This window comes from Corvus cornix, chromosome 4 (genome assembly GCF_000738735.6).
Source record: "Corvus cornix cornix isolate S_Up_H32 chromosome 4, ASM73873v5, whole genome shotgun sequence".
NCBI lineage: Eukaryota > Metazoa > Chordata > Aves > Passeriformes > Corvidae > Corvus > Corvus cornix.
In genome coordinates, this window is record NC_046334.1 from 26,393,477 (window position 1) to 26,408,641 (window position 15,165).

General features: G+C 44.9%; 1 protein-coding gene across 2 annotated transcripts in view; it reads left to right on the forward strand.

The window, feature by feature from the left end:
- Nucleotides 1–9,506, forward strand: part of GATB (glutamyl-tRNA amidotransferase subunit B) — a 42,892-nt gene extending 33,386 nt beyond the window's left edge. For both annotated transcript variants that reach the window (XM_039551523.1, XM_039551524.1), the window contains exons 10-13: nt 736–869; nt 1,241–1,319; nt 6,649–6,783; nt 9,057–9,506. In XM_039551523.1, the coding sequence (XP_039407457.1) occupies nt 736–869; nt 1,241–1,319; nt 6,649–6,783; nt 9,057–9,185 (477 nt within the window). In that variant the 3' untranslated portion in view covers nt 9,186–9,506. The remainder of the gene's footprint in view (nt 1–735; nt 870–1,240; nt 1,320–6,648; nt 6,784–9,056) is intronic.
- The last annotated feature ends 5,659 nt before the right edge of the window (nt 9,507–15,165 follow it).

Here is a 15,165-nt window from a genome sequence, read left to right on the forward strand (position 1 = left end):
CTCAGATTTCACTTAGGCTATAAATTGAATCCCCCACTGTGATATCTTCTGAGCATTTAGTGTGCTGTGTAAAAGCTTACCATAGCTTCTCTGAAAAAAAATGGAAAAATAAAACCCTGCTTCTTACATACGACCTTTCCATATCACTGAAGGGTAAATGCAAGCTAAACTTACTCACTCAATCCAAAATAAATAGAAGTGATTGCAAGATCAAGTGAATTATCTGTAGACAGTTTCAGAAAAAGGCTCTTCTTGGTAAAAGGTAGCATGACAGCCTGTGAGATGGCAGCATTGTATTTTCTAGCATTATACATAAAACACTTGCAAAGATGAGAAAGCTTCTCCCCAAATGCTAATTTTAGGGAGGCATTAAGAGAAAAATGATCGCTCATTTGTTGGAAGTTCCACTGAAACAGACAGGCTGACAGATAAACTGCACGTTCCTGTTCTAGGCATAAGATTGTTTGCTGTTAATAAAATTACTCCAAAGTTTTGTGACTTTGCAGTGAATTCACAACCGAAGTTTACTTTAGGACTGAGCATTTATATGCTGAGTGTAATTGTATAATTAATTGCAACCTGTAACCTTTGTCACCTGCTCCAGGTGACCGTGCCTTGGCAGAGGGGTTGGACCGATGATCTCCACAGGTCCCTTCCAACTGTGGCGATTCTGTGATTCTGTAATCATGTTTGCACTCCAGTATCCCTTTGACACATTTAATTTTTCTTAAACAGAATGAAGATGGACTGGCAGAATTCTTTGAAAGTGTGGTAAAACAGACCCAAATGAAGCCAAAGAAAGTGATTGGCTGGATTCTAAATGATCTGCTCAGTTACTTGAAACAACATTCCCTTACAGTAAAGGAAAGGTCAGTCTTCTTAGAGACAAAGTGATCCTTTTCTCATGAATGGTACCGTGTCACTCCATTGCTCGTGCCTGCTTTAGTTGCTACCTGTGAAGTTTGTTACTCCAGGCAGTCCTGCACAGGCCTTGCCTCTGTCCTGCTAAATGGAATTAGACAAATAAGTGGCAGAGACGAGGATCATGTAGTTAAGAGTAGCAACCAGTCTTCAGTCTTTAGAGTGTGATGATGGTAAGGCATAGTCAGGCCATTAGTACCAAACATGAGGAAAAACAGCTTGTCATCCTGAATGCTGTGATCTTTAGGCAAGCAGCAGTAGCATAGATACATTACAACACCTTATTCTCTGAGGTAACTTCTGCCCACTTTTTCCGTAGCCCAGTCAGTTCTTTTGTCCTGGCTGACCTCTTGAACCTTCTAGAAAAAAAAGAAATTTCTTCTACAGCAGCAAAGCAGGTAAGTACCTTTTTGATTTTGCTTTACTCTGAATCTGTGGCTGCTTACTTTGGTTGTGTAGCAATTTTATAATCATTGTGTACCAGTACAATGGTTGCTTTAAAGGGAAATTACTTAGAGTGTTGATAAAGGATAGCTTCTGTATCTATATTATATACATATAATACATACAAATGCCTTATGTGTGTATATAATCTTAGAGATATATCTGCATATTCACTGTTAGAAGGGGGCAGAAGCCAAATAGTAGACTTAAACGATGTGAACTGAACTCAAATAAATCCTGCTTCTGAACAGAGCAGAGAGTAGATCTCAATTTCACTATTCCAGTCAGGCCTGTGTGAAAGGTCAGTGGGAGCTAATCCATGGCTTGCAGTTAAGATGAGAGTATCAGTTACTAGATTCTTAGGGACAGTAAGGTCTACGTTCCCAAGCATTAGCACATGGGAAAGGATAGAATTCATCCAAGTGTAGTCACAAAAAGAGTTCTGCTTTGGTGTACCTGAGTCAAAAGTGGGAGAGGTTTGGCCTTTCTTTTATCCTTGCTTCTTTGAGCAAGTGCTGTCATGAAGCTCTCAAGCAAGTAAAGCTGGGGTTTTTTTCAATATCATCTTCCTTAGGACAGTCTGAAAAATCAGCTCTTGATGATTTATATCTAAAATTGTGAACTGGTTATGATGGGTATGGTACTGCTGTGTCTGTAGACAAAACTTAGAGGCTTTTTTGTGATGGGCCATAATCAGTCATTCACCTTAAATTGCTGCAAGCTCATTTATATGGAATGATTTGTCTTTTCAGATTAATTATTGTACTTAGATAAGTGCACTAGGTGACTGTTTCAGTGTTTATCAGTGAAACCCTTCATGAACTGTGAATGAACTTTCTGGTTTGTTTTCTCTTTTTGGAGATGCTTGTGGTTCTTAATTAAGTTGGTCTGTGTCTGTGGATAGCCAGCTGCATAAGACGGGCGTCATAAATAGGGATTTAAGTGCCTGGCTTCAGGCATGTGTGTTTGGAAATTTTGTATTGGAAAAGTAAAAGCTTCAAAAAGGAGATAAGTATTAATAGGAAAAGCACTGGAATGCAGAGCAGTTCTGTGCCTGCGGGGTTGTGGCACACCCATCAGTTTGGTGTCTGCATTTGAAAGGGAAGCTTCAGAACTCCAGTCTTAAAAGTCTCTTCCTTGTGGAGGTATGGACAGGGTACTAACGCTCATCTAAGGGATTTTCTGCTTTGTGATATATTTGTGTGACAGGCACTTCTGACAGGTTGTGAAATGTCAAGAATTACAGAAATGCATTTGTTGTTTAATTACCAGCTCCTTGTAATGTGCATGTTGTCCTCAGTGTTCTGAAACTGGACCCAGAAATCGCAGTACTGTTTGCCCTCACCGAGTGATGATGCTATCAAACTGCAGAAACCTTGCCACATTTAGAAAAGTATTTTGGTTGCCTGGATGTCAGAAGAGTAACAAATGTTTATAACAATCCTCAGCAGTAGGCAGAGACGCTGGATGGCCTGAGGGCAGAAAGGGCTATATATACACACCAGCAGATGAATTGCAGCTCTTGGGGAGGGGAGCATGATCTGCAGTGGCAGACACTGATCCAATGGGAAGGGATGGAAGAAGTTCGATGGGGTGAGCACGCAGACATGTGTACACATATGTGCTCGCTGCAGGAAGCTGTTAACCACTTCAATTATTGAAAAGGTTCTGTGTTTGGGCTCTGCTGTCTAAGGCAGTAAAACAGGCAGATAAAAGCCGTGCGCACTGGCTGTACACACAGAGCATTGTGTGGTGGGATGCAGTGCCAAGCTAAGGGCACTGTGTGCTCACGTAATTACCATGTAGGTAATTACAGAGCTCATGCCCAACGTGCCATCAAACACAGCGTCCCACTCCAGAGGTCTCTGAAGCAGTTCCGGGCTGGTGTGCCTGTGCAAAGGGGGGGAGCAGCTTCCAGCTGCGCTGGCGTGTGGGGCTGTGGGCTAAGCGTGTCCTGGATCAGATGGATACACGCTGCTTGTGGCCCAGCCCGGAGGCACCATTTTGAAGCCCACAGTGGGACGTGTCACTGCTGCTCACGCAGGGCTGAAACCAGTCCGATGGGGAGTGTGCCTGTGATGGGGCCTTGCTCCTCAAGTTGCCAGACAGGCAGCAGATCCATGTCTGGCATAACAGACCTGCCTGTGAGTTATGGCATTGTGGGAGGAGGCTGGTTCCTGGGCCAGGGAAGTGGAAACTTGTCCCTACTGCCAAGAGCCATGCTGGAGCAACTCCGTGTGGACACCCTTGTCACTAGTTCATGGGGGATCCATGCCCAGCAGGCCATGGAGCAGAGCAGACCTTGGGTTTTGCTGGGTTCTGCAGTTGCATAGGTACTCACATAGGAGTAACTTCAACAGACCTCCTTTGCACCCCTACTTTAAAGTAGATAGCAGGGAAATGAGTACAGTACACATATCTAAACAGAACCATCTGCTTTGACAATTATGACTACACCATCTGGAGGACTGGACCCAGCCTGCCCCCTGCTTCTCTTGAGAGGCTGAGGGACACCTGCCAGACATGAAGGCTTCCGTCACTGGAAAGGAGAGGTGCCCACAGGACTTGCTGGAATGGTGCTGCCTGCTGCTTTCCTCCCGCCCTTGGCAGCAAATCACTGCAGATAGAGTTTCCAGTTGGAGCATTCTTAGGCACAACAGTCAGCTGGCACGGTCACCAGTTGCAAAATGTTTGATATGATGCCCATGGCAGCCAGACATGTAAGTCCTAATTAATTCATCTTGACCAATGCTGCTATGCCTGCATAGGTGGAGACCACAGAACATCATTAAAATCTAATCACGCTCAGGCAAGAATCAATAGAAGAAGCCACTGAGATTTCAGTGATGGAAATGAGGCCTGAGATTCATGTTTTGGCTCTGGAGACTTCATAATTTGATCCTCCTGTGCTGGTGCAGGCAGTTTGTGTAAATGAGTTGAAATCATTTTTTAAACTGCTTTCTTTAGATTTGTACTCCTTGCCAAGTGGAGAAACACATTTTTAAAAAGTGCATCTTTTGACAGGCCTTGGCCACAACTCTTTCTGCTTTCCTACATACCTGTAAACAAGCAAGGGCCTTGATAACATTGTTGCTCTACTAACTAAGTGGAGGTGCTTGTTACCAAATGGGAAGGAACACATGATGCAGCTGTCACAGGGAAAATCTGGTGCCTTCAAGGTTTCTAATGGGCAAGCTTTCCTCAGTGCCAGGAAATATTTGGCACAGGCATAACAGGGAATCAGAGCTGGATCTCTGACTGTCAAGCTGTCCTGCCCCTGATCTAAGTCAGCCTGATGTACGAGTTGCTCCTGCATGACTCTGCCATGATTGGCGCCGTAGATTTTGTTCTTTGCAGATTTCCCCTTCCTGCAGCCCATGGCATCCTGTTTTAATACATACCAGTCCTAAAAATCCCATCTGCCTTTTTCCAGGAGAGTGAAAGGGCTTATTCATTGTCCACCCTGATTTGTGCAGCACTTTAGACTCTCCAGGGTGTTTTGCTAGAGGCCAGGTGTTCTGCGGCGAGGACAGGGCTCATTCTAAGAGGTGACATGCAGTATGGGTGCCTTGGGAGGCCTCCAGGAGAGAAACCTTCCTGCTTCATCCCTCAGGGAAGAAGCAAAAGGGCTTCCTGGAGTAGCAATGGAGTGCAACAACAACAAATCCCCAAAACATGAAAAAACACCACCACAAAAAAGGCAAGCAGCTGCATACAGGCTGAATCTCTGTTGGATATTATGTATTTATTTCTAGGGGTATTCCAGGTAGCACTGGCATGATGATTTTTAAATTTCACACTAGAAGGAAGATCTTGTAGAAGACATCATATAGAGCACTGATTTATTCAGTATAAAGATTCAGTATAAAGATCTTTACCTATAGCTGTTGTAACGCTGGCTGCTTATCAGTAACTTCAGTATTGTGATCTGCCTTTGGCCCTCTCACAAGGAAAAATTAAGATGTAGCTGCCACAATACAGCTGTGTATCATTACCCTCTCACAAGGTCTTGAGAAGAGTGATAAGATGCCATAAAAAGCTTCAGAGTGCCACTGGCAAACAAATATCCTCTTGCAGCAATTCTATGAATGCATGGTTCTTAAAATACTTGCTGTGGATATAGAACTCTTTAACCAAAGGTCTTTTGTACCTGAAAATTTGTCATGCTGAAAAAAATTGCTGGGGTAGTTAAGATAGCATCCCATGTGCTTCACTTTACCAGAGTTCTCTTGCTGCCCTGCGAATTACTCAATATGCAGTTTGAATGCCCCTCCTTGTCTCCCCATCTTGGCCTCTTCTTCATCCTACAGGGAATATTTAATTCTGAAATTTTGACAGGACATTCATTTCCATATTGGGGCACAGCAATGGCCCAAACCTACAATTATATCTTCAGCTCAGGATGGAGCACAATGAGCTGTTTTAATAAGGGTTTTCTTACTCTCCTCCCACAGCCCTGAAATAAAAGCAAAGGGAATACAGAAAATGACTGCCCAAGGAAATTGGTTTTTTATAAATGTTCTCTCCTCTCAAGTGTATTCCAGGGCAATAGCCCTGCTGCAGTGTAGGAAAACACTAGCATTAACAAGTGATTATTCCACAAGCCTGGGTTTGCCCAGCAGTCCAGTACTTGGAGATGATGCATAGGTGGGCTGGAGCTGCTGCATTCATTCTACTTGGCAGCATTTTTCTTCTGCTTTGTCATACATATCCTCATTACAGCCTGCTGGCGAGGACTGGTAATGGGATGAGTTACCTGGGATTGGACTTAGTACAATAGTCAACTAATCATCAGTTCCCGGGCAGAGCCATTGCTCATGGAGATGCATTTCCCTGCTGCTCCCAGGCAATTCTGTGCATGATGTGAGAAGAGCAGGAATACTGGCAAAGAGCAGCCTTGCAGCCCTGCCATCCCTGCTGTGGTGGCTCCTCTCCGTGCATGAGGAGCAGGGGGCTGTGCTCAGCAAACCCCTCTGGAGAGAGCCCAGCCCTGGGGGAGCAGGCAGGGCCCGGGCTTCAGAGGCTGCACAGCCCCAGCTGTGAACCATTACCCTGCACTCTGCAGGAGGTGGCAATGCTTTGTCTCAGTCCAGGGGGCAGAAAAGGAGGGGGGTACAAGGGCTCTTTCAGAGAGGCACAGGATTAAATCTTGGGCTTGTTCACATTTAGACAATCTACTCCTAGCAAAAACAGGGCTTCTTGGATCCATAACTGAAATACTGCATGTAAACAATGTTGGTAAGTCAAGCCACTGACCTTTGCTGCTTTTATTGTGATTTTCAGGTGCTTGCAGAATTGTGGAAGGGAGAAGGGAAGACTCCTCTTGAAATTGTTAAAGTACAGAAACTTGAACTGTTACAGGATCAAAAAGAGCTTGAACAGATCTGCCAGGCAGTGATTGATGGACAAGAAAATGAGGTGATTATGATGGTGCCAGGAACCTTCTGCACAGTGGCAGTGTGTGGCACTGAAAGGGGGTTAAAATAGCCTCTCTTTTTTTCTCTTTTGATGGCATTTGAGCTCTAGAGCCAGAGCAGTAAAGCTGCTGCCAAGATATTATCAGGCTTTGCTTCTCCTTTCTTATTTTACTAAGTGGGTTTTTTTGAAACTGAAGCTTACACAAAATGATCAGCAAAAGAAATTACCAGTCTGGCTAATGTGCTAAGTCATTCTGAGAGCCCATAAAACTTTAATGCAGGAAACAAACTGCAGGGCCCTGTCCCTCTCCAGCTGTACTGCCATTAACCTGACCCTGCCACCCAGCCACATAACTCTGATTTTTATGACATCTGTTGTGATATTGGGTCAACACTGTTAAACTGTTCTGAAGCTGGAGATGGAAGTTAGCTGCCAGCAAGACATATATTAGTTATGGAATTAGAGACTGTATCAGTGCTGGCAAGGCAAAAATTTTACTTGAATCTGACTTTCTGCCATGTCCATGTCTCTGTCCACTGCCAAAGAGAGGAGCCTAGCTGGCTCTCCTGCCTGACAGTGGCTCTGGGGTGGGGAGGAGCCAGAGCTCTGTGGCAGCAGCAGCAGCGGCTCTAGAGCTGCTGCCCACTCTGCTGTTCTGCCCACTCTGCAGTGGCAGCCACACAAATGCTCCCCTGTGGGGATGATGGGCTCTTCCCCATCTCCTTGGAAAGACACACAGCAGCCACTGTGGCTCAGTCTAACAAGGTCTGAGCTGGAAAAAAAGGGAAAAAGCCCTTGTTGATCATGAAGGGGAGGAGTGGGAAGGGATCTTGACAGAGTCTATATAATCTGTTTTATAAAAAGCAAAAAGAAAACAAGTGCTTATATGTTCTCTGGAGCAAAAATGTAAAAGCAGAAGTGAATAGCTTACTTCTAATACGAACAATGTCTAGCTACATTTGCCATTTGGAAAAAAACATTAATATCTTTTGAGAACAATACCACCCCTTCCAGATCTCACTGGGGGATGCTAACAGCTCTGCAAGAGCTTTAGATAAAATGAGCTTGCAGTAGATTGGCATGACCTCCATCCAACTTGACTCATTTGCAGAGCCTGATAAAAGTGCTGCTGTATTTCTAGGCTGGTATGAAAGCACAGGATGGGAGGGAGAGGAGAGAACATTAGAACTGACTGGGAAGTGCAGGAGCTGAAGGTCCATAACCACACTCCCATTTCAATGTGTTTTGAGAGTTAACTTTTTTCAGAACGAAATAGCTTCTAAACAGCTGCTCAAACCAATACTGAGCACTTTATGACAGTGAAGGATCAGGACTGTACCGCACTCTGCCCTGCATAGTAATTTCTAGCAGATCCAGAGTAATGAGTCCTTTCCACAGTGCAACTTAACAGAGAAGACTTTTGACTGACAGTAATTCAGACACTGTAATGAAAAGCATTATTTGTATCTGAATTTGGTATTGGCACAGTGCATGGTTCCTGTGTTTACACCTCATCCCTGCACATATATCATCCTGTTACTTCGCAGCAATTGTGTTATGCCCAGGAACTCCGACAATGTCGAGAATGGCTTCCCTGCCACACAAACAGTAGGAAGGCCAGATGCTTGTCTTTCAGCAGTAGCATCTCCTTTAGGAAGGCCCAAAGGTGAAATTTCAGATCCTTTCAGCTTTTAGATATGGCCCTTGCAGTGCAGCAGGTGATTGTGCATCAAAGGCTGTCTGATAGGAGGTCATATTTGACCAGTTTAATTAATCGTCATGTTGCAAATTAGATTACGTGCTTGAAGGAAATAAAAAACACCTATGTCTGTGCTTGAAGGACCTCACCAATATTATCAAATAGATTTTGATTTGATGCAAATTACTTGTTATAACAGGACATTATATTCAGTAAAATGGTAGATCCTATTAGCAAGGAAAGTCCATCTCTGGCTCTTTCCAGGAAGTTGCCATTCAAGTTGCAAACGCTGTTAAAATCCAAAAGCGTTTTGTGACTCTTCAAATAAGAGGAGCTCTTTCTATTAGTTGTAAGGCCCTGCTGCTGTACAGACTTGCTGTTCTCTCATGGGAGCAGAGGAGGAGCTTATTGCAAGGCTGAAGGCAGTTTTTATAAATAACACCTTAGCCCCAAATGCAGTCTTCTATCACAATAGTCTAACGGACAAAGATATTCCTACCTTGGTGTTGGGAATGAGTGAAGACGTTAGCTTTTCTTGTAACAATGCTATCTGTTGGATTTTTTTTCTTTAAAGGTTATGGCGATAAAGGCAGGAAATCAAAAAGTTCTAAATAAGTTAATTGGTCTGGTACAAAGGAAGACACAAGGACGGTCCAATCCTGTTCTAGTGAAGCAGTTATTAGAGAAGAAGCTATCAGAGTAGCCACAAGAAAAGAAACACACAAGCAACTACAGAAATACGTGCTTCGTTCTGTCTGCAAATGGTGTCTCCTCGTGCAGCATCAGGCTTGTTGGTTGTACTTCAAGCAGCCTGACGTCCCAGCCTTCCCTAGATGCGTCAGCCAAAGGCAGATGGGCCACAGAAAAGCAGGATACAGCCATTTGCATCGCCCTCGCTTTGATGTGGCACTTGGAAATGTGATTTCCACACAGCCCTGGGAAACAAGCTCCCAGAGGTGTCTGTGTGTATGCAGAGAGCTGAAACTACATGCGTTAGTTTTCTAATAAAGCAGGTACAAACTTAGCTTTTCTTGGCTGTGTGTTTGTGAGAAGGGAGATTCATAATCTCAAATACTCTGTCTGGGGATGCACACCATAGCTCACTGTCAGTTTGAGCACAGCAGTAACAATGACTAAAACACCCAGCAGTAATTGAGGAGACCACATGTGCCTCAATGCCTAACACAAGATAAAAAAAGTTCACTGCTATCATTCTTCCTGGTTTCTGAGGAAAGGATGAAGTAATGAGCTGCTTAAGTGTGTTCCTGAGGGTACAACCATAGACAGAAGAGCCAGCATCTCGCCATGTCAGATTTTTTGCTCCTTCCCCCAGTTATGCATCCACATACCTGCTTTGCCTGCTTTCAGTTCTGAGGAGTGCCTGAGGGATGTGTGCCTGAGCCCTTCTGAGGGCCACATCCCACTTTGGCCTCAGAGGTTCAGAACAGCAGATGTGCTTCTGCCAGCCCTGCACAATCTACAGCAGAACAAGTAGAATCGTAGAACAGCTGGAGCTGGAAGGGACCCACAAGGATCACTGAAGTCCAGCCCCTGGCCCTGCACAGAACAGCCCCAGGACTCACACCATGTGCCTGAGAAAGTGGTGTCTTTTTCTAATGCAGTAGCTCAGTAACGGGACTGCTTGCTCCAGTTTGGTTTTTTTTCTCTGCAGGCAAGATTTTGGCCCTGTGTTACAAATGCCCAGGGCTGCTGCTTCTCTCGCACATGGTTTTCTGCTGTCACCTGGAACTGCACTGCTTCGGGGAAGGAATGGAACATGCAGTTGGCTTACCAAAACTGAGCTGGATTCAGCTGGGGTCCAGTCCTGCTCCACTACTTAATCCAAAGAGATGTTTTATGCTGGTGGTTTTTATTTTGGGTTTTTTGTATCTTTTTTTTTTTCAGTTCTGGCTTTCAGTACTCACTGAAACACAGGGATGTGGAATAAACTTCCCCATCCCAACCAACTTTAGCTGATCAAGCCATTAACAGGAAATGCAACAAGAAGGAGCCTGTCAAATTTACATTTGGGAGATAAATCCCATTTAGTACCAGGTGCTTGAAGTTCTTAAATCCCTCCTGGAGACTGCTAAGCCATACTTTTTAAAGATCACATCTACCTCAGGCCTCATAGCTGCTGCTTCAGAATTGTTCTTTAGGATGTGCCTGCAGGGCAGACATTGTCACAGGAGTGCAGCAGGTGTGGCCTTGGGACTTCAGTCACCTTTGGCAAATGTGATGCTTGCAGCACTGGTTCAAAGTAGGTTGATGGCAGTTCCTCCTCCTGAGTGCCAGTGCTGATGTTATGTCTTGAGGAGGACATTGCTATACAAACTGGCTGAGGTTCAAGTACGAACTCTTTCATTAGAAGGAAAAAACCCTTTGGTTTTCAATACATTTAATGAATAAAATGTATACCCATTATTCACAAAATGTACCTTTACAATTCAAGCATCAACACACAGCTTACAAAAAGCAGTAACATGACTGCAGTCAAAAACTGTGACCCTTCAAAAACCAGTCAACCAAACAAAAAGCCTAAACCTCCAAAAACTCCCCCCAAATCACACCCCGCCCAGGATTTTCAGGTAATTTGACCTTCACACTAAGACTTCTACTATCACTTTTCACATCATGAGCAAAAAGTACCATTTTTGCTTAAGAGTGGTGTGAATTTTCAGGTAAGTGTTCAGTCAATAAAGGTTTAGATTATACAAGAAACTAAGTATTGGAATTCTGTTCAACTCTTGCCATGGCAGCAAGAAACAAGAAGGCACAAGGGTTTCTGCATGAAATCTTGAATATCAGAAATACTCCCTCAGTTTAGAAAAACACAGCTGTTTCCCAGAAGTGTTTCCCAAGGTTAGTGCTTGTTGTGGCACGGCTGGATGCTGCTGTGCTGAGTTCCCCACTGCTATAGTGGGTACCTTTTAAAAAAGAGAAATCAAAACAACAATGTATTTGGGAGAGTAAATCAGCTAAACTGATTTAAAAGAAGGAAGGCTCTCAACCAATGTAGCAAGGCTACTGCTGATAATTCTCTCTATGGGCTACTTCTTCTTAGCCAATCTTTTACTGTAGAATTATATTTCGCTAGTACGGTGCAAAACCTGTTAAAAGTCACCAGCCAGGTTCTCTCTGAGTAGAGTCTGTGTCAGTATATCATGCAGCTGGGCATATGCAAAGCACTTGACACTGTCCTGCATAGCATCCTATCTCTAAACTGGAAAGACATGGATTTGATGGGTGGACCATTCAGGGGATAAGGAACTGGCTGTCTGGTTGCACTCAAAGAGTTGTGGTCCGTATCTTGATGTCCAGGTGGAGGCCAATGATGAGTGGAGTCCTCCAGTGGTCATCACTGGACCTGGCCCTGTTTCACATCTTTGCTGGTGACAAGGACAGTGGGATTGAGTGTTCCCTCATCAGCACGTTCTCTGATGACACCAAGCTGTGTGGTGTGGTTGACACACTGGAGGACAGGGATACCATCCAGAGGGATCTGGACAGGCTTGAGAAGTGCGGCTGCACAAAGAAGTGGAACTTGGGGGTGCTGGGGGATGACAAACTCGGCATGACCTGGCCATGTGCACTCGCAGCCCAGCAAGCCAGTTGTGTCCGGGGCTGCATCCAAAGCACTGTGGGCAGCAGGATGAGGGAGGGGATTCTGCCCCTCTGCTCCACTGTGGTGGGACCCCACCTGCAGTGCTGCATCAAGCTCTGGGTTCCCAGCACAGGAAGGATACAGACCTGTTGGAGTGAGTCCAGAGGCCATGAAGGTGATCAGAGGGCTGAAACATCTCACCTGTGAGGAGAGGCTCAGACAGTTGGGGCTGTTCGGCATTGGGAGGAGAAGGCTCTGGAGAGACCTTAGAGCACCTTCCAGTACCTAAAATGGGCCAACAAGAGAGCTGAAGAAGGACAAGGGCATGTAGTGATAAGATGAGCAGGAACGGCTTTAAGATAAGAGAGGGCAGGTTTAGATCAGATATTAGGAAAAAAGTCTCTACTGTGAAGCACTGGAACAGGTTGCCCTTAAAAGCTGTAGATGCCTCATCATTAGAGGTGTTCAAGGCCAGGTTGGATGGGGCTTTGGGCACCCTGGTCTAGTGGGAGGTGTCCCTGCCCATGGTGGGGGGTTGGGGGGGGTGTTAGAACTAGATTAAGGTCCCTTCCAACCCAAAGCATTCTGTGGTTTACTGTAAGTCTCAATCTGTTTTCACCTCCACCTGCCAGACACGATGGATAACAAGAAAGATGAAAAAGGGATAATTGTAATCTTCCCTTCCAGGGAAGAGAAAGAGCAGCCATAGTCTGTAAATTTTGCACTGTATTATGAAGCAGTCACTTCTGAAATTTTTTAAGAACTCTTTTGCAGACACACACAAAATGGAAATTTCCTTTTGATAGGAAAAAAAGTGGTTTGAGTCAATTGAGATCAAGATAATGAAGCTTTTTAACATTTGTGGAGATATCAGGTACAAACTTCAAAGCAGTGGTAGCTGGCAGTGCTCAGACCTAGTGATGGGAAGGCTCAGTAGGGCCAGCTCATGTTGCTGCCACTATCCCAGCCTGCATTAAGGGGCTCATCAGTCACTTCACACCCTTTTGACTGAACCAATACAACCAAAACATGGGATCCTTTTTGGCTGCCAAGGGCCTGATACAGCAACCTAAATACAACCACCTCCTTCCCATTCCCCTAAATGGAGCTCAAGGCAAATTTGAAATACTCAACAAGTGAACACGCTACTGAGCAAAACAAACAGCTTTGGTTTATATCTGCTTAGCAGTAGTTCCTGAGCACATAAAAAAAGCAGAAGCAACAGCCTCAAGGAATTTAGTGTCTGCTACTGTAAAGACAAATAAAACAACCCTACAGGACAGGTGGGTCTGCAGGAAAGAAGGCAAAAGCCTGACTGTGAAGTGTTGGATGTAGAACATTCTGCAGACCAGGAAGCTGTTCCAAGTGTCATTGTACCAAGGCTGGAAGTCCAGAATGAAGATTGAGGCTTTGACCCCAACTTGGAAGTCTCACTTAGCTACTCCAGTGCTCTCTGATCTAATGATTGCAGATACCATCTGTGCAACAACATCAGGCAGGGTGAATTAAGGACAGTTTCATGCAGATTTTCAGCAGTAACCATCCACGAACAGAGGACCAAGGAAAATGCTCACAAATTAAAAGCTGACACCAGACACTGTGACCATCTCATCTACTCATTGCTGGAAGTCTTCTAGGAGGTCAGGCCTGAGGGTGGAGAGCTGATACTTACTCCTATAGCTGAAGTATCCTGTATCTGAGGCTGCAGAAGCGGAGATTGAAGTTGTCTAAAAAGATGCTGGCAATGCTGTAAGTAGTGAAGAAAGAATTTCTAGCGCTCAGCCTTGGCTGCAGAGTTTAATTTTAACTGTGTTAAAAATAGAAGCATACGAGAGGAACCTTAACTAAAAGATTCTAGCAGAGCATTCAGCTGCGATTTCAGTGCAGCCCCTTTCCACCCTGCTTTGTGGTGTGGCGTAGGGGTTCTGGGATGCACTCGTTTCTCTTCTGAGCACCCTCTCTCTACCTACACTTTCACAACCACTGACCTCAGCAGCACCTTCCCAGGGATTTATGGCCTTGGGTGCATGCTCAACATGGAGAGCGCTTGTTTTTTCACACATGAAGAAAAACAAATTGGGTTTACAGTCAGGTCTCTTTTCTCAAACTGCACGAAGGACAAGAAGGAATAGCACACTGCTGGTTGGTTTGCCCTCGTTGCCAGCATCTTCCTTAAAATGCTATTTACACATACTCATACACAAATACATTGGGTTCTGAATCAGGTAGTGGCCGCTTAAAACCAAGTTACAGCGACAGGAGGTCTACATTTATCAACCCAAAGGCTCAGAAGCTTCCCTGCATTGGGTTGGCTTCAAGTGCAAGTTGTCCTCTGTCCCCTCAGAAGCCTCAAATATGCAGGTAATACACAGACAGAGAGGATTCTATTGCTGAACAGTGTGAGGAATGCAACAAAATGCAAACTCCTAGGTTGTCATGACCTGTAATTTGCTGTGCCTTTTTCTGCCCATTGTGATGGCAAATTTAGACTCCATCTTCAAGAGCCCCTGGGCCAAGCCACATCAATAACTAGGGATGACTGCAGTGGAAACACAAAACCACCGGGAATGCTCCTCCTCTCCTGACTGTGCTCCAGCACACATCCCACATTAGGCTGTACAGCCTGAATCTTAACTGCAATAAAGCAAACTGCAGAAATGCTCAGGTGCCACCATGAGGGAGCAAAGCATCCTAGTCCCAGATCCTTAAGATCTCCTGTAGGGCGTACAGGCATTTCACAACTGTCTGCAGCATTTGCTGACCAGCTGCAGATATAAGTGGTCAGGGACCCTGACCTTTGGTTCCTCCCCTTTATCTGTGTGGGGGGAAGGTCCAATTCATGACCCTTTGAACAATTCCCATCTTGCCTGCTGGCTTTGCCCGAGAAAAAGACTGGTGACAGCTGTGGCAGACCCCATGTTATCCCACCTCATACACAGGCAGCAAAGTAATCCGTGCAACATTCCCTGCCTTGTCATTGCAGCCGCTGGAGAAAGGCCTCCATCTGAGTCCAGTACTTGGAGCTGCAGAGTTGTACTGCCATGATCCTCACAAGAGCCAACAGCTTCACTGTAGGGAA